At 38.0% G+C, this 25,434-nt stretch overlaps 1 protein-coding gene across 2 annotated transcripts; it reads right to left on the bottom strand.

Moving 5' to 3' along the window:
* Positions 1-1,502: 1,502 nt before the first annotated feature.
* On the bottom strand, positions 1,503-19,089 carry GALR1 (galanin receptor 1). Of its 2 annotated transcripts, XM_026100739.2 has the most exons (3): positions 18,321-19,089; positions 11,238-11,303; positions 1,503-7,886 (listed from the first exon to the last, which is right to left on the bottom strand). In XM_026100739.2, the coding sequence occupies exons 1-3, from the start codon at positions 19,020-19,022 to the stop codon at positions 7,569-7,571; spliced, it is 1,086 nt and encodes a 361-aa protein (XP_025956524.1). In that variant the 5' UTR covers positions 19,023-19,089; the 3' UTR covers positions 1,503-7,568. The 2 variants fall into 2 exon arrangements, with proteins under 2 accessions (XP_025956524.1, XP_025956525.1); XM_026100740.2 differs by lacking the exon at positions 11,238-11,303.
* Positions 19,090-25,434: the final 6,345 nt, after the last annotated feature.

Genomic DNA, 25,434 nt, shown 5'->3' on the forward strand with positions numbered 1-25,434 from the left:
AGCAACAGAAATATACTGCATTTATTGATTAAGCATTCTAGGGTTATTAATACCCACTGCTTAAAAAAAAGATGTGCACATTATTCACAGATTTAACTGTTACAGCTTAATTTCACTGTACTGAATCTTGCTAACTCATCCACTCATTTAAGAGTAGCATAACATCAGATATTTTGCTATCTGTAGGGATACAGATGTATGTGATATGATCAAGTCACTTCTTAACTACATCCATCTAAGCTAAAATTACTGAAGTTCATCACTGGGTTTTTTTAGAACTTCTAAGAAATTGCTCTGCACGTGCATCCTTATTTGCAGACACCTGCCTGCAGAGGTGCTCCCAGTGACACAGCCCAAGGTATTGCCATGTTCTGAATTTACAGTTCCAGAGGTTATGCCAATTCTTTCAGTCACATAGAGTTGGAGATTGTGTTTAGTTGACAATTTCAAAACCAGCATTTTTCAGTACTGTAATCAATTTTTTTAAAGTTTGCCTCATGTTCTTCATTCCTAAACATACGACTTTTCATTTTACTGTATTAAAACTAACAGTTTGCTTGTGCTAGATGTGCTGTGAAATTCAATCACAACACCTATGTCACAACTACAAGCCACCAGCAAATATTTTATATTTTCTTTCCAGATATTAATATTAAACTTAACTGCATTGATAAATTCTCTACAGGTATTACAAAAAACATCTTTTAGTAATAAATAAACTGAGATACATAGATAGGTTTTTAGATTTCTCAGCAAATTTTAAATATGGTTAAATGTTTATCAGGGAATGGAATAGCTATGCAAAGGTATATGGAGATGGTACAAACTCCTCCAAGGGGAGAAAGCCACCCTTACAGAAATATTTCTGTAAATGAGACTCAGTCTGAGTCCAGCAAATATATTTGCCCAAGGTGGACCCATGTATTACAAGTGTCAAATACATACACATATACAAATGACTGTTCAAGAACTGCACATTTGTGTGAAACTGATAAAGTACATTTTAAATATGTGCTGTAACATTTACTTTTGCTTTTAAAAGTACATCTCATTAAGCGTAGAACTGATTACATCCTGGTTTCACACTCATGTGGCTATTTTTACTGTATTGAATAGCCATTGCTTTATGTTAATGCAATTCTACACAAAAATACACACCAATTTGATTGCCCCTTCCAAAAGTGGAGCCAAATAAAGGCTTTCAAATAACAAAATAGGCTTCAATTTCACATCTTCGGAGAGTTTTGTTTCTTTTCTCAACTAGATGAGTCTGCCTCTGTTTGTCTCTTAAGCAAGACACAAATTTACAGAGATTGAAATTGAGCTTAAATAACAAATATCACCAATTTCCATCAATTTCAATTGATTTATACCAGCCTGAATTCAAGAAGAATCACACCTCCTGCATTTAAGTACTTGAAAATGAGAAGGTTTCTTAAATTTTTAATTTTTAATTTAAATTAAAAGTTAAATTTTCATAAAGGTATTTTCAACGCACAATAACATCTTGTCACAAAACCCTATTAGAGTATAGTGTACACATTTTTTTCTGAAAGTTTATCTGAGGACATTGCTTTCTTTTAAATATTACATAAACATTTGGTAAGAAAATCAGTTTATATTTCAGTACATATTATATAGAGAAGCAGAGTTGGTACACATCTATTAAAAATCATTTTAAAATTCATGCAAAGTACAGTATATCTTAGAATGAGTGCATGTTACTTTACATCCATTATACACCAAAACAAACACAAAATTTAATTTTCTCCTCTTTAACATTTGTACATGTACTGAATACATAATACTAATACAAGCTCTGTAAATGAGAAACTGTCCTTTTCTCTGTTTTTATCCTTTCTCAAAACACAACAAGTATCATTAGGTACAATGTAACACATCATACTGTGAAGCAGTCATGAAGATCATTATGTCTAAAATAATACTTTCACAAAGTTATTTTATACAAAGATCCATCACTTTCCACACAATGTGGCATTTAAAGGAAAATGTGTTGCACTGTAATATTTAATATACAAAGCTTAATGCTTATCTCTTGGAGATAGTGATGTTATTTTGTAAAAATGAGGATATAATAGGTTATGAAAACAATAAGATTAAGCTGTTAAGTGGTTCATGTGTACAAAATGAAAGTGAATACAAAGCTAGAAGGATCAGAACTTAAGACATTTCATTAAAATACCTTATCTTGCCAAAAATTAACATATATTTTCAAAATCATTTGTTTTTTCAAAGCTTTAAATTTAGAAAAACACTTCAGAAGTATTTGCAAGTAATCCCCAGTGGATTTCATCATACAAGATATTAAAAGACTGTTAAGTTTGCAGATTGTAGAACCTAATCACAAATTTCCTTTGCTCCTTATAGTCATAATCTATTTCACACATTATTTCCATGCAGTTTTGTCACATATTTATAATTTACTGTAGCATATGATTGTTACTGATCTTAGACACAAGAAAAAAATATTAGAAAACTCTGCACTTTTGGATACAAGATAGAAAGTTTAAGAAATTCTGAATGTGTTTACATTTACATACATTATGTGCTTATCATAAATGTTTAGTAAATACTCTTGACTGAAAACTGTGTAGTTCAATGATTTGCTTAAAAGCAGCCATTAAGCATCAGCTTCTTTTTGAACTAAAATTGGTTACACTCTTCAGGATAAGTTAAATGGGTGATATAACTACCTATAAAGTTAGCACTGCTGAATGTACAGGCCAGCAAGTCCCCAGCACTTTTCAGGGTGTTTTCACTTGATGAATATGTTTTTTTAAGGGCTGTTTAATTTTTTCCATTTTGCATATCAATCCTTAATCTGGTTTATATATAGCAGTGCATAGTACACATACCATTGCACACTTATATCCCAGGTGATGCAAAATATTAAAAGCTGTATTAGTTGAAGAGCACAGTTGTGTAATTTGGTGTTCAGTTGTCAATCTTAATCATTGTTAATGTTAGCTCATAACACATACCCACAAATGACCAGGGTTAATGTTGAACGAATAACCTTGCCACAATCATTTCTAGACCTCTTTGAAGATTAAATTTCACAATTCCCACTTTCTATCAATACAGTGTTTAAATGAAATTTCTGCATCGTTTTAAGGCAAAAATGGTAAAAAACAAGACAAAACAAAAAACCCCCCCAACATTCTGCAGTATAAAAAACAAAATCGACTAGAAACCTCCTGCACTGTCCTAGCACAAGCTCCTTCAGAAGATGGAAAGAACTGAGCTCATTTCTACAGCTTGCCAACAAACGCACAATAGAGGCCCTCGCTGTTCGTGGGAGATGCTGCAGAGCTGCAGCAAGGCTACCTCTCTGTGCCTCGCTTCGCCGCTTCCCTGTCATCCACTCTGCTGAGAGAACTACGGAGAGCAAAGGCTTGTTCTAAGTTGCTCTGCTAAAGTGCATTTTTAAGATAGACAGAACAACTCCTACTATTTAGTCTGATGGGACATACAACTTCTATCATCAACGCTGAAAGTGCATATATATAGCATCTATTTTAAACTTCTAGAGATACTGTGAAACACTGCACAAAGATGCAGCATTTCAACAGTATACACACAATAAATTTTTAGAGTTTACAAAAACATGCGACTAGCAGCTTCTATTTGGGAACCCTAATTCTCTCAATTTAAGGCCCACACAAATTTAAGTATGTACTTAATTACACACACGTACTTTGCTTTAGTTAGCGAGGAGTTTGAGGAAATGTCCCTTTTGTCTCCTTTTTTTGTACTAAATAATATCTTCTCACTAATACAGTAGTGTTGAATTCAATGGGAATATTTATCTTCCTATCAACAGAGAATTCAGCCCTGGCCAGAGAAATTATTTATGGTTTTTTACCTCAATGTACATGGAAATTAACATTTCTGGTTGCAAACACATAATAAAGCATACTAGTAATAAGCAAGGCAAAACTCTTGCCTCCCCATCCCACAACAAACAGAAACAGACTTAAAAGCAGATATTCAGTTGCAAGGGATCATTATACTCAGCCCCTGATTTCTCTGCCCAAATTAGCCATGTTTCTGGCACAACATCTTCCTGTGCAACTGCCCAGCTACTCAAGGATTAGACATGGCTCGCAGCATATATTAACGCTGTTTTTACATTAACATCTCTCTGTGCTGCTGCTAGGTATGTAAACCCTTGGTAGACAGGCTCATTAAGATAAGTGTTTTAGTGAGGAAACTGAGCCTTGGAGCCTGAGCTTTCTCTTAGAGTTTACAACACGGTATATCCCATGAATATAATGAGCAAGTGAAACAGAATTACCTGCACCTTGAGGCTTCAAACCACTCCTACCATTTTTTACAGCAGTTCCACCTTCCCAAAGAAATCTCCCCATCTGTTTCAGGAGCAGCCATTCTTCTATGACTCCTCTGAAAAGCGAGGTGGAAGTTTTAGTGATGCTCACAAGCAGCACCGGGTGGTGCCAGAAGCCTTACTAACTATTCCTGTCTGCAGTCCTTCCCCACCCCTTCCTCCTCAAAATTTCAAACAGATGAAGCCCCATTACTGACTATCAAACATCTGTGTTTAAAATCATCTAACACTAAGAAACAAAGCCTTTTCCACATGAAACAGTCAACTTAGCATCTAAACCTTATACAGTTCTTTATTTACATTATAATTTTTTACTTGCAGTAGTAAGATCAGAAGCATTTTTTTAACAGGAGAAAATGTAATTTTCCAAGCTGTAGGATCACCTAATATAACTTTTATAAATTATAAATTGAGCTGAAGTCTGTTAGTGCTCTAATAATGTTGCTGATCCGTGGCACAAGACCACATTACATTTACTTGGCACTAAATCTTTTCTGCAGAAATCTATTGTATGTACATCTCTGAAGTCACTTGTTTTATTTTTTCAGTGGGAAAAAATTAGAGATTAAGTGATATAAAAAATGTGAAAACTCAGAGTTAAGGGTGGCATGAATTCATGCAGAATTGCCAGGTTTTGTATTTTTAATTACATAGCTGGTCCATTAAGACTAAATTTGTATTATAAGCTCTGAAAAATCTGAAAGATCAAACAAACTTTAATATTGCTCAGTGTTACCTAACCTCAAACCTAATTCAGAAAATAGTTTCCTGCACAGATGAGCCCTTCCTCTCCAACTTTCTAATCAAGCTTTCACGTATTTTGTGTTTGCAGCAATAACATCATACTACTTCATATGAAAGAATGGACAGAAATATCATGCATGAAATAGCATGTATTCAGTATTATTTAAAGTAGATAAGGTTGACATGTGACTAGACATTTTCATGTGAACTAAACCTCAGTAATTTAATTATTGACTGAATTTCTCAGGTAATGTCATAGTTATCTTCTATCAGTTTGAAAGTTTTCTTAAAGTAAGTCTCTGGAGAAAAAAAGAATTTGACAGATACTGGCTGACACTATTTAATGTTGTACTCAATGACCTGGACAAGGAGACAGAACACACTCTCAGCAAGTTTGCAGATTACACCAAAATGGGGTGCAGTGGTGGACCCACTGGAGGACAGGGCTATCTTTCAGAGGGGCTTTGATAAACCGGAGGAATGGGACTATAGGTATCTGAGGAAGGTCAAAAACAGTACATCCAAAGTCCTGAACCTTGGAGTGGGACTGACCGGGTGCAATTCTGCAGAAAAGTACAAGTTCTGCTTGTAAGTAAGAAGTTGAAAATGAGCCAGCAGCATACCCTTCTAGCAATGAACCATGTACAGGGTTGTATGAGCAAGAATCAGCCAGCAGGAAAGAACAGTGATTAGTCCCCTCTACTCAGCAGTTGTGAGGCTGAATAGCTCTCACATCTGGAATATAGCGTCCAGTTTTGAACATCCCAGTTCGAGAGAGGGATGATAAATAAGCTGGAGCAAGTCTGGTGGAAGGCCACCAGTACGCTTAGGGGACTGGAGCACAGTACATGGAGAGAGACTGAGGGACCTGCATTTGTTCAGCTTGGAGAAGGCTAAGGGGAGAATTTAACTGCTGTTTTCAGGTATGTCTTATAGAGAAGACCGAGCCAGACTCTTTTCAGAAGTGCATAGGGAAAAGGACAGAAGACAACGGTCACAAGGTGCACAAATTGAGGGTGATTAGGCACTGGCACAGGTTGCCCAGAAAAGCTGTGAAATCTCCATCCTTGGAGATTTTCAAGACTTCCCTGGACAAGGAACCCATCTAACTCCAAGGTCAGCCCACCTATGAGATAACCTCGAGGTTCCTTCGAAACTAAATTACTCTGAGATTCTACAAATCTCTAAAAAAAGCCATAAAAATGTAAAAGCATATCTTACTCCAGCTAAAACTCATGGAGATGCTCTGTCAGCTCAGATGGGAACCACATCAGGTGTTCTCAAAGATCCTGAAAGACTGTTAACACCTGTGACTGAGTGCCCTTCTCCTATTTCTGTAGAGGTTTACAACTTAAAGACATATCAGGAACTGACAAAAAATTGAAGAAACTGCTCATGTTATTTCAGAATTTACAGAATTGGACCACTTATGTTAAATACTGTGCACTGATTTAAATGCATCCTTTTTAATTTTTCCAATTTAGAACTATATGATATCAAACCCCTCTTAGAATTTGATATGCAACGCTATTTTTAAATACTTAAACATTGCCTGGAATTTCTTTAAGAAACATGGATATTTTGCACATTTAAAACTATATCTCTATCTTGAAGTCTATAAAGTAAACAAAACATATACATACACACACACATATGTACGCAACACCTAAAGAAAACCTTCCCTCAGGGAGACATGAATCTTCCTTTGATACAACTAAATACTTAAATAGCGTACACAAAGGTTTTGGGTGTGCAGTCAGGCAAAGCATAGGAAGGGAAAAAAAGTCCATGATTATTCAGTATGTTACATTAAAAACACAGCTAAATAGATAAAACCCCAGCATTTCCTCTCTAAAGCAATTGCCTTAACTTGTACACAAGTTATTTCAATGCAGAATCAGAGCCCATGTTTACTTTAAAAAGAGAAAAAGTCTTGTCAACGCAAAATCTGAAGAGAGAACAAAAGTTTTAGATTTGATTTGATATCTGAATATTCCTCCCTGAAATCACAGTACTACACAATATTTGTTATATCTTTAAGACAGAAGATTTAGCTATCTCTTCACTTTTATGGAGTAAGATGTCAGAAAATTCAGTTCAGAACTGCACAACTACTTGTCCATATTAATGCATCTTTCTTCATAGACATGGATGGTGCATGTTGTATTTGAATGTTCATTCACTGTATGCTTAATGAATACAGACGTATCACCAACATTTTTTCGGAAATATCTTTCAAAGTTCTAAGAGCTTCATTTGGTTAAAGATATCTACGATACAAAGGATCAACGCAGTTATCTTTCATATTGGTTTTACAAAGTTTTGCTACAAACACAATTTCAGTAAATTAAATACCAATTATCAAGGTAAAGCTGAAAATAATGCTCATTGTGCTTTGTTTTCTAGAAGTCTAGTTCACACAAAGGAAAACCCAACACACAGCACTTTTCAAAGTTCACACATGTGTACAGTTGGTAGATGGTGGTGTATCTATCCGACTTTTATTTTCCTTAGCATCATTCAGAGGTGACTCATTACCTATCTGGCATTTGAAGACTTGTTTGTAGGCCTTCCTAAAATTTTCAGAGAGGAATGCATATATAATCGGGTTCACAGAAGAATTGCTGTAAGCCAGGCAGTGTGCAGTTACTCTGAAGAGGAATGAGGCTTGAGTCAGTGGGAAAACTCCAAATTCAGCCCAGAGATGAATCACATGATGTGGCAGCCAGGATATGCCAAAAACCACTACCACCACCATCACAGTCTGTGCTGTCTGAGACAAGGAAAGAAAACAAAACACAGATAAGCACAGGTATAAGCACTTGATGAACCAGAACTGCTTCAAAATCATTATTTGTGAAAGAGAAAAATACTGAAAGAGAACGCACTTTTGAATACTTATTAATGATTTTACTTCATTACTTCTATGCATTTTATTTTATGTAGTGAACTACTTCAAAAAGGATGTAAGCCTGGAAATTCCATAGTAAACAGGAAATATATAATTTTCCTCAGATGTAAGGAATGACGTTCCTGGTTCCCTGCACAACATCCTAGCCTTTTCTGAGGTGGACATAACCTTGACATAATAAAATGACAATATGCGTCTTTGGAATATCTAATCCAAATCTAAGGAGCTGTATTTTAATATGGTGCACAGGGATTTCTGACCAGATTTTAAAGAGGGCTCTGTTATATATGAAGGCAGTTAAGTGAAGTAATTCATTCTCTGAAAGAGCTTAAAACAGTCAGACTGATTTTGCTCAAGTGTCTAAACAAGGAGCAGAGGCTTTTTTGAAAGTCTCTCTATTAAGCATAAAATTTCTGTGATGAGTGATACGACAACATTCTGGGATGCAACTAGGAAAAATGACAGAAGTTAGGAGCCTGAAATTTTTGGCCAATGCATATTGGTTTTGACAATCTGGAAACTGAAGTTGGCCACCAAACACTGAATTTAGAAAACTGTAACGTAAAGAGTAAAATTTCCTAAATGCTGCCTCCTGACTCCATTCTTACTATTTTCACAAGGAAGGGCCATTAATTTCACTAGATATATTACAACAGCTAGAATATCAGTATAGAACATTTCAGGTCTTGTATATATTTCTCCAGGGCACAATGTTTTCTTTAGCTTTCATTTACTTCTTCAGAAAAAGCAGTTAGTGCTCTGCAATTACTCAGCAAATTAATACCCATTTCTCTAACAGGTACCCCTTTCAACTGAATCACCCTACCAGTATAAGCCTAAGATTAATTCTAAAGCATATTATGTTATGAACTACTATAATTACTGTATTAACACTTTACAACATAAATTGATTTTTCAGATAACTTAATCCCTTCTTCATAGACAAAACTAACTCATAACAGTGCCCGTGGAGTGATACCAATTTCAGCACATAGAACACCTAGGTGTTTTGCTAGTTTATTGAACCTGGTCTATACTTACTTGAATTGATTAATGGTGAATGATTATTCAGACTGACCTATCTAATCACAATATGACTTAACTTCTTACAGCAAAAAGGTTTAATTTCTATGACAACAGGACAAATAACTGTCAACAGATATTGTTGCTGGTTAGCTAAATCTCACAACAGAAACCAAAGAACATTACATCTATTGTAAATATAATTTGTTTAGTCTCAAAAATCTGTCTTCAAAAACCATTTCTCTGTTGAGTTTAGGTCAGTACCCACTAACAAGGAGCCATACAAATATTTTCTCTTTCAGCTCTCATCGCAAAAAAAATGTGCAAACAAGGAAGCATAAACTAAAAGCACTTCATTCTCTGATCCTTTAAATGTATGAAAATCACTGGCTTTCAACAGACTGTATAGATGCAACTAAAAGCTGATGTTCACCATGTGTCTCTCATAGCTATTATGCTTACAGTACATCATACCTGCAGAATAAGTAATTATGCATAATGGACTGAAAATCCTTGCAACATCTGTTTTATTCCATTATTGCTCCTGAGCCTAATTTCAGAGCTTACCTTTAAATCATCATCACTATAACTTGCAACCAAGGCAACATTAAAGGGCAACTCTTGTTTACCTAATGAGATCTTGCTTAGGGTTTTTTATTAGCAAATGAAAACCACCTGAAATAAGATTTCAGCAGTTATGATTTTTACATCAGTTTTGTGTGACCAAAAAGCACAAAACCCCCCAGCATTTAAGCACGTTTGTATTTTTCATTAACTTTTTTCAAACATATGACAAACTACTTTCAAGATTCTACTATTGAAATTTTCACATAGGTTTGAAGAAAGTTAGAAATGAAGAATTAGGCCTGAAATGCAGAACAAATTATGCATTCTTAGCAAAACAGTGCAAGGAGAAAGATACAGTCACCAGCAAACGTACACTAATGAGAACAGAGTTGCTCTAAAAAACATGAATTAGGCCTTAGGATCAGGAACTTACTTTTGAAGTAAAAAATGTTTTGTGTTTCTTTTTGTTTGGTTTCTGAACCCAGGTATGCCCCAGCAGTCTTGGACATACCTGTAATGCTTTCCTCTGCAATATGCAAGCCAGTTCATAAGCTAGATCTGACTTTTATTTCCAATTTCAATACTTAGCACTTTGAGAAATACAAAGATATTTCCAGGTTGACAGTAACTTACCTGAGAGGAGAAATGGCAATATATAGACCACCTTTGAAAACTACACTTTTGACCTTGATGAGATTAATTGCATATACATATATATTAAGCATTCTGCTGAATCAGGGATATACTGCTTTTAATTCTAGGGATTAAAATTTATTGCTTTTTTTCCCAAAAATTAGAGAATGCATAAATAATAGATTGCATGTTCACTGATGAGTCCCTGTATATCTCATTTACACTGCAGAGAGTTTGCATGACCATATGGTAATAGTGATCAGATCAAATGAAGAGCTATAGCCTTAAGGTTTTTTCTGACTCCATGTTCATAAACTGAGAAGTTAGTCAAATGATTACTGTGATCAAATCTCCTCAAAAATCAGAACCACATTATATTATATGACAAAGTCACTATATAAACACATATTTCAAGTATTGTGCAAAATTGCAAAGCTAATGTTTTGCTTTAAAGACCTTTCACAATTCTGCTTGCACCCAAGACTTAAGTCTTGAACATGAGAGAAAAAAAAGGTTTTATGGAAAATAGTAGAACTGCAGTGTCATGAAAGTCTCTTATTAAACTCCTATCATAAAGTACAATAATCCTCATTTGAAAGTCTCATCATAAAACCTCAAAATGCTTCATAAAATATAAAAAAACATTTAAAAGGCAAGGGGAAAATGCTGGTGAGCCAAAAGAAACATTTCTATTAGAGACAGGCAGTCTCTCAATATCCAAATTTCAAATACTTCAAAGTCCAAAGCACACAGATTTCAGGTAATGGCTTGACCCACTGCGATGGAAAATTCAGATCAGAAAAGATTCCAATGCTGCCAAGTTCAGGGAGACACTGAATATGTCATCAAGACACCGAGTATGTCATCAAATATGTCATTTCAAATCCTTCTCTCCCTTACATCTTTGGCAACAAACAATATAGTACCAAATAAGCATATCCATAAAACTAAAATATAAACAAACAGGAATTGGTAATGAAAACAATCTACCTTTTTCTTGGATGCTTCTGACTTCTTTGACATGTTTCTCAACTTTTTATGCAGATGATTAAGAACCTGAAAAGATTAATTTGCATCTTGTATTTCATCATTTTCTAGAATTCACAAAACATATTTTTAGACTATGTCTGCAGTACTGCATGAGTTGCTTACAAATACCGATGATCCAATTTACACATACTAAAAGTGCATGGTATAAGATCCGAAGGAATTACGTATGTGAATCTGTATGAATTAACAAATTTGTGTACATCACAATTTAATTCTTATATAAAAATACAGATGTATCACATAACAAATATATGTTACAATGAACAAGGCAATAAATGGATACCTATCCTGCAACTAGAATTAGCAATCATTCTTCTTTCATAAAAATGTCAGTGCTTATTAATTTAGATTGACCTTTACTGCATGTAGCATAAAAAGTGTATGTTTTGAGTCAGAGCTTTTCTGAGTCACCTGCATAATTTGCTTTCTTCAGATGGATGTTTGGTTAACATAATCAAGATGTTAGTCGTATGTGATCTTCAAAAAGAAGCCTGGGCTTTTAAAAATATTTTACACTATGATACACTTATCAACAGTTTGAAGTTACTTGTCATGTACCTTTCAAAGGTCTTTCTTTTTAATATGGCAAAATTATTTGTCATCCAACAATAGGGTCCAAATTTTAATGTAACTTTAAGATTTTGGATAGTGGATATCAGGAATGTGCTCTATCTGCAGCTATCATTAACTGAATGTAATATCCAAATGGCATGACTTGCAGGTACAAAGAGTTGGAGAATAAGCCCTTCAGCTGAATGTGTTTAACAAGTTGTAAACAATCCAGTATCAAAAACTGTGATATTTAATTAAACTCAAGGATTTAATTAAAATCTGGTAAAAGGAAATTTTTGTATATATTGCAGAGTCAGATTACAGAGCTCAAAGTTACATGATGATGATGTTAGTCACACTTTACATAGCTCAAAAATGAATTAAGAAAAATTAATAAATAAGATCATCCAGAATTAAAGCAAACATACACTTAAAAGATTTTTGAAGGAATATACCACTAAATTTTAGGGCTTAGAAGGAGACTTCATGAGATGGGGAAGAAAGTAGAAATTCTCTTTCATCATTCAGGGAAGTTTTCTCTGTTTTCTTTGGTATGTCTGGCTAACCACTATCAGGACAGGACACCAGATAAGACAACCTAGAGATTTCATCCCATGTGGCATAAGCCTTAGAAACATACATAATGTGTTAAAATAAAACAGGATGGTATTTGTGAATGATTGTGGCTCACAAGTGGATGCTATTTTTAAGTGACTGCTCTTATCTACTATGGAATCACAAATAAAAAATAAGTAAATAACTTACTTCTAACATAGCTTAATTAGAAACGTAGCTCATTTGTGCATGTCTGTGTACTGATGTGCGTGTGTGAAAGACTCAGACCTGCATACATAATACCACTCTGTCTTCTGAAACACTAGCTAGGCTGCTACCTGGCAAACCTGAATCGGTTTTCTCTGAGAAGCTCTAGCTTTGGCTGGACCCTTCTTCCTTGTCCATGAGAACGCAGACCAGAAGGAAAGGGCAGAAAAGCCCCCAACATCCAGCAAAGGACCAGGGAGACGATCCTCTGGCTCTGACACCCTCCATTCTCCTGCTGTCACAGTGTCAATGACAGCTGAGTTGCTTAGCCCATGAGTGAAAATGTAGAAATGAAAAAGAGCATGGGAGAAAGATGGTGAAATTCGCATCCCATCACTGCTGCTTCACCTAACATACCTACTCCCCCTCACATAACTTAAAAGAAAAGGCCATTTCTACTGGACTTCTCCGAAACCTGTCTCCTGCCATGCTCTCAACTGTACTGTGATTTTCACTCAGAGTCCAATACTACAGTTGGATAAATTTGTCCCAAAAGTCAGAACTGCAAAATCCTCTTTTAAAGTTATAAGCATTCTTTTGTTGTTGTTCTGAGACTTTTGTCACACACTTTTGCATGGCATCTCTCTCCAGTCCAAAGGAAGATGCAGTAGTCAAAGCTGTTATTTTGGATATCTTGTGGTGTTGTGAAGATTTAGATGATGACCTTCCAATGAATCCTTCTCAACTTTCCCTCTTTTGGGTTATATACATATTTCATAAAATAAATACGTGCAGCCTCTATAATGAAAGCATCCTAGCTCTGCATGGTAGTGTACCAGATGGTATGCAAACCAGTAGCAAGAAACATAGGCAGAATGTAATTACCTATCAACAGCAGTGGAACAGTACTCAGAGACCAATAGAAAAGCTGTAGAGGAATATTAAGGGTTATGTTTGTGTACAAACACTACAAGGCCAATCAAAGACCCCTTTGCTCACAACCCTGTTCGAATTATTTATTCGCTGGGCCAATGAATAATCTAGTGTTTCTCCAGTAGCCATTGCCGCTTCACCTGAGTGAATAATAATTCTGTATTTCTATATGTGCCGCTTTTTCTTGTCTCAGGCTCTTCCCCAAAGGAGCATGTAACTCACAGAATGAAATACTCACCTTGCCAAAATATGTCAACGATCTTTTCTAATAAGGTCTTATATCTTAAAAGAATTCAGCTCTGTGGAAAAATTAACTCTTGGCATGAAGCTTTTCTAACCACACCTTTCATGTATGTGTTGATGAGAGAGTGTATCTGGCTCTCAGAAGGAATAGGTTTTCTTTTTTCTGGAGATGAGGATGGGGTTCTGTGGGAAGAGAGTCAAGCTCTTGTGAAAGAGGATGTAAGAAGACTTGTATGATCACAGAAATAAAAGGCGTTCCATGTTAGTGCAGACTGCACTACCAAAACTACCACTGCTCACATTTGGGAGGATTTTGATTTTGCCTACAAAGGGACTGTTACCTATTTGGGGTTTTTTTGCAGTTGTTGGGGACTACCTTCAGACGGTTTGAGGATTACAAATAGGTCCCAGAGCAAACACTGAGGGACTATGACCAAATCAGGATGAAAAGGGGATTTTTCAATAAGGGAGGGAAGAAAAAAAAAAAAAAAGCTTAAAGCATCTGTGTCTATTCAGGCTTGAAGTGTCTGTACTTATTCATATATGTCAATCAAACAATATAAAAGTTTCAAATCTGTGTTTCAACGCATATTCCCTACCTGGCAATATATAATCATTCCACTGGCTACACCTTCATTATTTGTTAGTTCATCCATTTAAAATCATGCATCAGGAAAGCCTGCCCAAGCTCATTATCTAATAAGAATGAACTGCTTGTTTAACAGAGCCATAATGTGAGCATTACTGAATTTTATAATATGAACCTGATTTAAATTCTAGTGCCATTGCCTGCTATCCATTTGTTAAAGTAATGCTGCTACTTCTATTGTCACAACAGATCTTTCACCCTCCTCCATTTAACAGTGTCTCTAATGTGTCATAGCCTTTTCCTTTACAGTGTAGATGAGCACTATTAAAATTTTCCCTCACAGCAAAATTTAAGATATAATAAGTTAAGCCAAGAACCATATAAGCTTGTATTTTATGTTGGGGCTCCAGCTTTTTATGACTTATTTTTAACTAGCTCTATAAATCATACATAACTTTCTTGAATTCAGAACGTTAAGAACGATTGGTAGTAATGGAAGCAAATTTCCTCTAGTATTTCTTAAGGTAAAAAAAAAAAAATCCCTATGAAGTTTTTAACATTATACATCTATAAAAGCAAATTATCTTCACCATATAACTTTTCCCAGGATTTTCAAAGTTTGCTAATGATTTTACGTGTCCAATCTACAGGCCTGAAACAGGCTGGACTTTCAAGGAGTGAAGCCTCATAGGTGGGAACTCAAAAGCAGAGACACCCAAAATCAGTCGTCACCTTGCACTACTCTGGCAGATGACAACTGTTAGAAGCTCACTGTGAATCTTTTATCACTTTGGCCTTTAAAAATAGATTACTGAACAAATGTTACAGCAATGTTACAAAACACACACAAAAAAACAAACAAGAATTTAAAAAAATACTGAATATCATGACAAGCCATTTCAGCATGTCTGTGGTATGCAGTGTTGCGAGTAGCTCAATAAACACTGTTCCTCTGGCTGGAGAAGTAATCTTTAAAGAGCAGTTCTGTGAGCACTCAAGCCAATGAAAGGTGTTTTCCCATAGATTTGTGTTTTCTTGACTATGTGTTCCCAAAATAAAGTTCCTCCTACACTAGCAGGTAATACATAAGACTCCTTTCCTGTGTGGATTGCCTGATGTCTAGTAACACTTAAGGACAAACTGATTCTCCTCAAAGAAAAAAGAAGACAGATAGTCTCTTTTTACGCAGTTGGGGAAATATCATTCCTTCTGATATTTCCATTCCTCTATCAAATTTGGTTGAAAGCAGCCCATAGTTATTTGCAGTGGAGAGGAAATGGATAGCTGTACACACCTGATACAGAGCATGGCCTCATAAATCTCTGCCTTAAGAAAGCATCACGTGAGACTACCAGCTCTGATTTTGTGGCAGGACAGTTCTTCCAAATACTTACCACTATTTTAGGATTTCCCTAATTCCTAACACTACTGTTGTCTACTGCGGAGAGATCCCAGTAAAATATGAATTGCTCCTAACGTAATTTAAACAAAGAGAAAGAGAGAGAGAAAAGGAACTCAGCTCCCTATTACAGTGCCTAAAAAATGACACTTTGAGAACTGAAAGTTCAATTTCAATTTGCTTATATAGGAACAAAGAACTGCCTTTAAAAAGTCTGGAAAAGGCAATATATTCAAATAGAGAACTGCATCTCTCCTTTGTCTAAATCTACTTTATCAGAAGATTGTTATTTAGCAGACCCACAGTTCATGAAAATCAGTTAAGTCCCTAAGAAACTAATGCATTTATCTTTATAATACTTCTGAGGCTATTACACAGCAGTTATCCTTTAACCCTGTGTGCGCTGAGCAGTCAAAATGTCATAGTATTTTAGCAACATTAATAAAAGCTCCCAGTGACCACTTTGCCGGAGACCTCTGATAGAAGCAATGGCTTCAACGAATTCAAAACTCCCAACTCTGATTTTCGATTGCCATCATCCTTAATTTCTCCCTTGCTCTGCCCAGTGTGCCAAAGTATTGCAGCTGGAGGTTTGCCAGTGGTTCTTAATGAGGACAGGAATGAGCCTTTATGCTGCAGCATATGAATACCTTCAAGACCCTTCCACAAGGCATAACATTTTTCAGTTTTATTGAGCCACGGTAGAGTAGGTGATATCCCTAGAATTCATCCTGTTAGGTTGGATCATCCAGCTTGATGCCACGGCAAGCAGGATCATACACACAAACTCAAAACATGCCAGTCCTTAGACCAAGCAGAGGTGAGATCCTAGTCTGGCAGCAAATTAAGAATGAGATTTTAATGCAATTTATATTCACCTTGATTTTATTAACTTGTTCTGGGCATGTATTTCACATTTGGGATTTCTGTTAAATTACACATGGTCATAACAATAAGAAAACACCTGCCTTACTATGAGTGCACTGTAAGAACATAGTGTGTTCTGCTTACTAAGTTTATATTTTGTTTAAGCATATTTAAATAAAACCTTACTTTTTCTATACTATGCAGGACAATCATAATTTTGAAAGACTTGTTTTCAATTTTCTTTCATGTAGCTACATTTTAAAGGCTGTGAAAATGAAGATGTTTTGGCTTTTAAAAATCTAAATAGTAATTCTTAATGCTTGAAAGGCCTTTTCTTCCCATATTGAGTAACAGTTTCAGTATTTTCTTAAAACACTGTGATGATCTAAATCTACAGCAACAGTCTCTTCCCCCACACTGCTCACAGTCATATTCACTACTGTAGATGAGAAGCCTGTTTCTTCACCCCAAGGAACTGGAATTCCATTTATATAGGAAAACTGGATATCCCCCCTCCCTCCCTTTGCCAGGTTGCTCTTGTTTCATTAGAAACATTAGAAATGTTGTGCTTTGAATTCTGCATAACTCAAAGTTTTATCAGTGCAGAGTTGTATGCCATTCTAGCCTTAATTTCTACATCACATTTAAATTGACGTATGAACAGAAGATAAAATTATTCATTCAAATTAAACACTAAACTATTACTACATAAATTAAAACTATTTAATTTGCTAACTGAAGAACTGACTTCTCAACAGATAAGTAGTCCTTATTTGCAAGAGCAGACCTTTTGTCTTAAATGCAGATTACTTCCATGACTACAGATAAATCCTGCTACTAGAGGGCTGATACAGGGATGGTCCAAGAGGATCTCTACACAACTTGGTAGATAGCAATCTGTACTCTACATCCGATCTATCAGCAAGGGGTGGAAACTGCACCAAAGGCTGCAATTAGCAGTAACAGAGAACACGACCGTTTGCTGCAGCAGAAAAGTCCTTATGTAGCTCCATTCAGGCACTCTTACTGCTTTTTCCTGCCTGGGTTACTGCTTCCTATCACTACATGCCCTTGCTGGAGGCAGAGGTAAATCTCCCATCCACTTCACCCAGGGCAAGACAGAGCTCAGAGAGACCAGGCAGCATGGTGTACTTGTTGCTCTCAACACTTTGACTGGATTAGACCAAATTGGTGGGTTCATACTAGCTTTTTAAGTGCATTGCATTTTAAAGAATCACAACGCTTTGTCTGAAGCCTGAACAACTTGTTGCTTGGCTGCACTTTACTTGAGTTTAACTCTTTATACACCACAGCAAGAAAATAGAGTTGTGTTCGCAAAGAAAGCAGCAGGGCACTGGGGCTTAACACTTTGTGCCACAGAAATCTGGCAGAGGGTACGCCAGCATTTGCCTGCACAACCCTTCCCCCAGCACAATGTGCGTCCTCACCTTTCTGTCCTCCCCAACACACGTGTACCCCCAGCCATCCCTTGGCTGTAAAACCTGCTGTCTCCCCTTGCACCACAAACTCCCCCCTGTCCTGCTGCATCACACCACTGTTGGCACCTGACAGCACCCTGTCCCTCCACATCCCCAGAGATGCCCCCACATCCAGATTGGGCTCCATGGGCACCCACAACCACAGCCCCCCACCACCATCCCTACCCGCCTCGCCCCACCTTGGCGTAGCAGAAGGAGATGAGCAGTAGTGGGAGCAGGTAGCCAAAGACAAATGTGCAAACCACGTAGACCTTCTTGTGTAGTGGGTTGGGCCACTGCTCCCAGCAGAAGGTCTGGTTGCTGGCATCGCGGTGGAAGAGGTGCTGGTGGTGCGCCACAGGCGAGGCCATGGCGAAGGAGAGCGCCCAGATGAGCCCCACGCCCAGAAGAGCGTTGCGGGAGACACGCAAGGCCGAGGAGCGCCGGGAGTGCACGATGGCCACGTAGCGGTCCACGGACATGGCTGAGAGCGTGAAGATGCTCACCAGCATGGAGACGGTGAAAAAGTAGTGGATGAACTTGCAGATGAAGGCGCCCAGCACCCAGGTGGGCAGCACATAGACCGTGGATTGGAAGGGGATGCAGAAGAGCAGGTAGGCCAGGTCGGCGATGCTCAGGTTGAGGATGAAGATGTTGGTGGTGCTGCGAGGCTTGCCCGGCTTGCTCCGCGCCAGCACCGTGATCACCAGCGAGTTGCCCAGCACCCCCAGGGCGAAGATCAAGCCGAAGACGATCAAGGTGATGAAGTTTTCGATGCCGATCCCGAAGAGGGGCTTGCCCTCCGCCTCCGGCAGCCCGGAGAGGTTGAACTCCCCGCGGGACGGCTCTGCCCTGGCGCCGGAGCGGTTGAGGGGCGCCGCCGGCGCCTCCCGCAGCTCCATGTCGCCCCTGCCAAAGTTTGCGGAGCCGCAAAGCGGGGTCGCCGCTCCCGGGCAGCGGGCACCCGCCGCGCCGCGCCGCGCCGCGCCTCGGGGACGGCCGCCGCGGCCCCGCGCGGGCTCCCCGGCCGCCCCCTCGCAGGCAGCTGCGCTCCGCTCCGCTCCGCTCGGCGCCGCTGGCTGCGGCTCGTCCCTCCGCGCCCGCCGCCGCCGCCGGCCGGGGGAGGCGCTCCGGCCGCGCCGCCGGGGCCCCGCGCGCCGCCGCCCCCGGCCCGCCCCGCGCAGCGACGGCGCCTCCGCGGCTGCCCCCGCGCTGCTTGATCGGGGAAGGCGAGCAGGGCGGCGGGTTTTTCTTTCCTTTTTTTTTTTTTTTCCTTTTTTTCTTTCCCGGCTGTTAATCGCTTCCGCGGGGCCCCGCGGCGCGGCCCCTCCGCCTCCCGAGCGGCGTCGCTCGGTCCCGCTGCAGGCAGCGGTTCAGCTCCGCTTGGATGGACGCGCTGGAGAAGGCGTGTGTTCACCCCCGGGCAGGGGCTCCCGGGCGGGGGGCCGGCCGTAAGGGCCCGTCCTGAACCAAGCGCTTCCTATTCTCGCTGTCTGCACCTTGCCCACAGGTTGTTATCAGTTATTGCATAATGCACTTTAGTTCGCAGGACAAAAAGAGGTGGAAACTGCTACTCTTTGAGGAAAAAAATAAAAAAAGAAAAAAGTCTGGCCGCTTTTCACGTTCAAATCATTAGCACATGTTTCAAAACACTGTTACTGTGTTACTGCACGTCACTTTATAGCTGAGGAATTCAGACTCGGAAAGCTGCAGGGAATTCTTCAAGGTGTCAAAATCTGAGCTGCAGAAAAGCTACTTTTTTTCAGAACTGGATGAAATAGCCCATTCTGCAGAATATGGACATGGGTTCACATATCCATTCACATACACATGTACCTTGTCAATGAAACAGAATTTCTTGATAGTCATTAAACATTTGTTTTCAAATTATTAATCAGTGGGACACGTCTGATTATACTGTCATTTTATCTCTCTTCTCTAGGGATTATCTTCACTGCTAATTGTTAAAAATACTTTCCATCCATGATGAAGAGTGCACACTGAGCAGACTGGCGAAGGTTAAAGCTAGGAGAGAATATGGCTTTTTCAGATTGCCTATTTTACATTTCCTATTTACTCAAGAGCTCAAAGCTACTTTACAGCAATTTTAGTATGGGAGCAGTAGGCACAAACAGACCTGTTCAGATGTGCTTTTCAAGGCAATGAGCTTTTAGCTTATTTTGCAGTCCACAGTTTGAGAGGTTTTTCCTATGTTTCTTTATACTACTTACATAGCGCCATTTCAGTAGCCATAAATCAGCTGACTCTAGAGTGGCTGACTTCTGCAGATCTAGATGTGAATTAAGCCTACAGATGATCTGGTCCATTATGTCCAAAGTAAAAAATTATGGGAAAACATAATTCAGTTCCTATAGAGTTGAGAAATTCTTATTTGGTTTGAACTGTTTTCTATATCCAATGTAACTCAGTTTAGAAGTTACAAACATATTAAGTAAAAATAAACCAGTAAAAACTTCTAAAAGACTTGATTTTTTTTAATGTGAGCATAATTTATCTTTATATTGACATGTTAAATTATTGTGTAAACCTGCTAGCACATACTTCTGCTCCTATAAAGGACTTGAGAATGGACATTGCTAAACATCTCTAGAACAAATCAGATACTGCAGACATTTGGGGAGTACTTTGAGTAGATTGTCAAAATAAATAGAAGTATATATACATTTCCTTAGTGTTGCTGATGTTTGTGTCTACCGCTTTGAATTCCTTCACATGATGAGATATAAGAAATGGCCACTGCTGTTTGGCTTTTGAATTGTGTTTTGTTGCCAGCCGTGACTCTTTTCTAGGATGTCGGGAGTGAAACCTTAGCTTTGCTGAGGTCAATGACAACATTGCATTGATCGCAATGCTCCATCTCACATGCTGCATTAGTCCTCTTTGCCTGTGCTTCTTTCCATTCTCTTTCTCTGAAGAAATATTATCTTTTGAATAGTATAGCCTGCAAAGTGACCAAAGAATATTAGATTGTTTTGCAGGCAACTAAGCAGGAAAAGTGGGTACAGAAATAAAACAAGATTTAAGAGAAAGCAAATTAAAAAACACCATTTGGGTTTGGTTAGGAAAGCTGGCTCTATCACAGTTTTCTTAGATATTTTATCGTCAGATTTGTAGCTCAAGCTTTGCTTTTCCTGGCATATATATATTGTAACATATATAGTACTTAATAGACCGCCCTTGAGCATTAGGAAAAAATCCAGAGGGCACAAACACATAACTTTTCCATCATAGGAAAAGAAGCTGACAGAACTACAGGTTTAAGCTTTTACATCAAGAAAGGAAAGCACACGTTGACAGCATTCAGGATCCCTGCTAAGAATGATGTACAAACCAGGTGTTAACATCTTAATCCACTGTTCTTATTATCTAGAGTGAGTAAAAAGCTAAAATTTTCTTATAGTGAAAAGTTCCAAAGGGAAGGTTCTTACAAATTTGGTGCAAATAACTATGTAAGTATATAAATTATCTGAAAAAGTGGAAGAAAAGCAGAACAAAATTTACACCACATTTTAGGAAAATAAATTTCATCTCCTAATGAAGGAGATCCCTTTAGCACCTTCCTTTACTGAATCTAGTCCTGAAAAAAGGACTAGATCGAAGCTGTCAAAGCTAGAATGGCCTATGAACTTCAGAAAGAGCAAAACTAGATGGGTCGGGCAGACGATGGCAAATTAAATGTAATCTTCTGTCTGTGGCAAGGATCCACAGCCGGCCTCCAACAAAGTATTTCGGCTCTCAATTTTCCATAGCAATCAGTGGGAAAATAGTGGGAGAAATCTAAATCTAATCTCAGTGGGAGCTGAGAATCTAAATACCCTGTTCAGTCTGGACCTACATACTTATGCCTGAATGGCTTTATCAGGAAGAAAGTACTGAGAGAAAACATTGCAACCATGTCCTTTCTTTTCTTCACTTCAACGGCTGGGTTGGGTACATTACATTTATATGGTTCCAATAATAACAATATTTGAGTTATGCTGGTAAACTTTTAGTTCAGAAAAACAATTCATTATTTAATGACCCAGCAGACTGATTTAAAATATAAATTATATTGTAAATGCCTTTATTACTATGTAATGGATTGATAATAAAGCATATAATAAAAGTAATGTTACTAAAATGCACTTGTACTTCACAATGAGCTTTTACTTAATGCCTCAGAAATAACAAATAGATTGCATATATTAGTACACCTTTCCTTTTAGGAAAGTTTTTAGTTATCTTCCCATTTTTCATTTCTAAGATACACTGAGTAAGTGAAGCACAAAAATCAGAGCCTGATTATGCACACACACATATGTGTCTTCATACAGTATGTCATGCTACAGGAGTAAAATGCTTATAACAGGGCATACAAAATTTCTTCAGAAAAGTGTTTCTGTAAAATCTGTTTCCTCCTGTATAAATTTTCTTTTCTTTTTTTCCTGGACTGAAGATGGAGCTGGAGTTATGGTTCAAGCCTCTAAACTGCACCACAGTGTCAATACAGTTTAAAACATATTTAAGCATGTTAGTAGCCCAGAAAATTCCACAAATATTTTGACAGCTCAGCCCTTAGCTGATTCACCAGATTCATTTGCTGCAAAAATATTGCCCAGCTCCAATTATTTTCTGTTTATAAAACACAAGGTTGAAAATAAACTAGATTTCAAGACCGACATTGTTTCTTTTTATTTGTGAAAAAAGATCAAGCATAACAGTCCTATCAACTGTACTTCATTATTTGTGTTTGCCATAGTTTCTGGAGTGAAAATTCACATGTGAACTTTAAATATCATTCAGAAGCTAAACTAAAAGTTCATGATTCATAACCCATCTTTGACTTAGCTACTATAAAATTATTAGTACGGAAAAAGTCAAGTATTTATAGACATTAACTTGTCTTCTATCTATATTCTTGGGAATAATGTAACATTCAGGTCATAGATGTCAATACATGGAAATTTCCACAGTGGAGAAGTATCACTAATAAACTCTGAAGTTTATTGCTCCTTGCTGACATTTAGAAAGTAGTAAACATCTGCTACTATTCATGTGAGAGACATTGCCATTGCATCTTAAAACTTGTACTGACTTTTCTCTCCTAGTTCTCAATTCAACTTCCTAAATATCAGTTCTAAGATAGACCTTAAAATACAGACAATCGAATGCAGAGGACTAACTTTGAAGCTATAGTTTCCAAAACTCTGCCCATTTTTGACAAAGTGTAACCTTATTTTTTTTACTTCAAATTAGTATTTTAAACATACAACTTTATAAATTAAATTTACTCAATGCCCAGCAATCTTCTCTGTAAAAATGACAAACGTTAATTTTGCCATGTTTGAGCAACACGCTCTTGTTTTATAGCTGTTGAAAGCTCATTACTTATTTCTCTTTATTTGATATGTGACAGTTATGCCACAGGATGGTTTTTAATACTGGCTGCAGAAGCAACTTCCCTAAGTGCAAAAGCACAACTGTGTTTTATTTAAAGCAGACAGAATTAACACCTGAGTTTCCTTGAAATAACAGAATCGAGAGTATTCTAACAAACACTTGCAATATTTTCTTATATATATACACACACATACATATATATATATATATGCATATAGGCACATACATTTGCTATCCATATAATACGTACAGTGCAATAGAGCAGGTTCTACAAAACTCAGGAGAGTGCAACCAGCCTCCAAGCCGTGGGCACTGGTTCTGCAGAAGTCATTTAAAAGGACACATACTCTGCCTTCCAGTAGCTTCATAAAATGGGCACCTGACTGGTGATAGTGGAAGAACAGAAAGAAACAAGTCATGCAAAATGAACTTAATGTTTCTAGGTATCTTCGAACTTCAATGTTTCCAACTAAAAAACAGAAACACAAGCTGGAAATGATAACCAGGTGGGAGACATCAGAGTTACCTGTGCTAACAGAAATGTTCATGGGAAGAAGTAACTTGGGAAGCACAGCTGCTGCCTGAGCAGATGTGTGCTGCCAGCAAAGCAACCAGGGTTTGCAGGCTGCTTTATGCAGGGCCAGAGCTACACACAGGAAAAGTAAGTAGTTGCCACAGGCAGGAAACAAGCTGATGTCTGCAAATGGCCGTGGCCCTGTGGCCCAGCCCTAGAAAGCGTGGATGCTGTGGTTGCTTTTGGTGCCAAGGGATAAAAATGGGTGCCTAGGAGCACAGCGGCTGCCCGAGAGTGGGAGAGGGTAGGAGGTTGCCACCAGCAGCCCCCAGCTCATTGCTGGGGGGCAAAATCCTGTTTGCCAATGCTGCTGAGGAGCCTCGAGATGGCTCCAAAGGCAGCTGTGCAAGACAGAAGAATAGGCGGGAATCACCACTTTTCTGTGGGCATCATGTTACAAAGAAAGTGTAAATTATCCAATTTTGATTGCTAACGTCAAAAATTGTTATATGGATGCCTACAAGTGTTAGTGAAGAGTTTTATGTTTTCCAGCAAAGTGCTACAATTACGCCCTTGTAACTACACAACAGCATTGTGCTGATGCAGAACAAGCTTTCTGTAGACAAAACCTGTTGGGGTCTTCACTATTTCCATTAATTTTATATGGCAGACTGTCATATAAAATGTTGGGCAGGAAGAGAAAGCTCTAAGATTTAATAGCATCCATTAGACTTACTATACAAATTACCAACAGATCCTGACTGCTTTACAAAACATGTTTCCTGTCTTCTAGTTAAATAAGCTGACAAAATTAATTTCTGTTATGGAGTTCTACAGACAGCTAGAAGGTTATTTTATGTCAGAGGTTTGTATCCTTCCCATCACCTTACTACTGTTATGACTTTGGTTATGTCAGAATTAAAGGAAAGGATAATAAAATATAGAGACCAAAATGAAAAATTCAACACAGAAAAATTAGAAGTCTGTAGTTACCATAAATCTTAGCTAAAGTTCTTGCAGAAGCCAGTTTTCAATTCAGCTGTCAGCTTTCAGGGTTTTGGCACATCATTTTCCTAGCTCTTGTTGTTTTTCTGACTGAACAAAGACTGTTTTCATTTTCAGGTAATTAGTGAGACCTTTTCGTTGCAGTGGATGGAGGCAGCCTGAGCTTGATTTTGTTTTGAGCCAGACTTTTCTGCTTTATTGATTCTGGTAACTACCTGTGCTGGTGCTTATTGATTTAGGCTCAGCTGTACAGTATTTTAATTTGTTCTGGGTCAGAGCTTGGTTCAGAGTCCAGAGCATTAGACCGATTCTACATTTCTTTGTTCTGAGTGTTCATTGGTGATATTATTACTTAGATTTTATTTGGCATTTACAGTAAACATAGGTGAGGTTCT

Source organism: Dromaius novaehollandiae, chromosome 2, assembly GCF_036370855.1.
Source record: "Dromaius novaehollandiae isolate bDroNov1 chromosome 2, bDroNov1.hap1, whole genome shotgun sequence".
NCBI lineage: Eukaryota > Metazoa > Chordata > Aves > Casuariiformes > Dromaiidae > Dromaius > Dromaius novaehollandiae.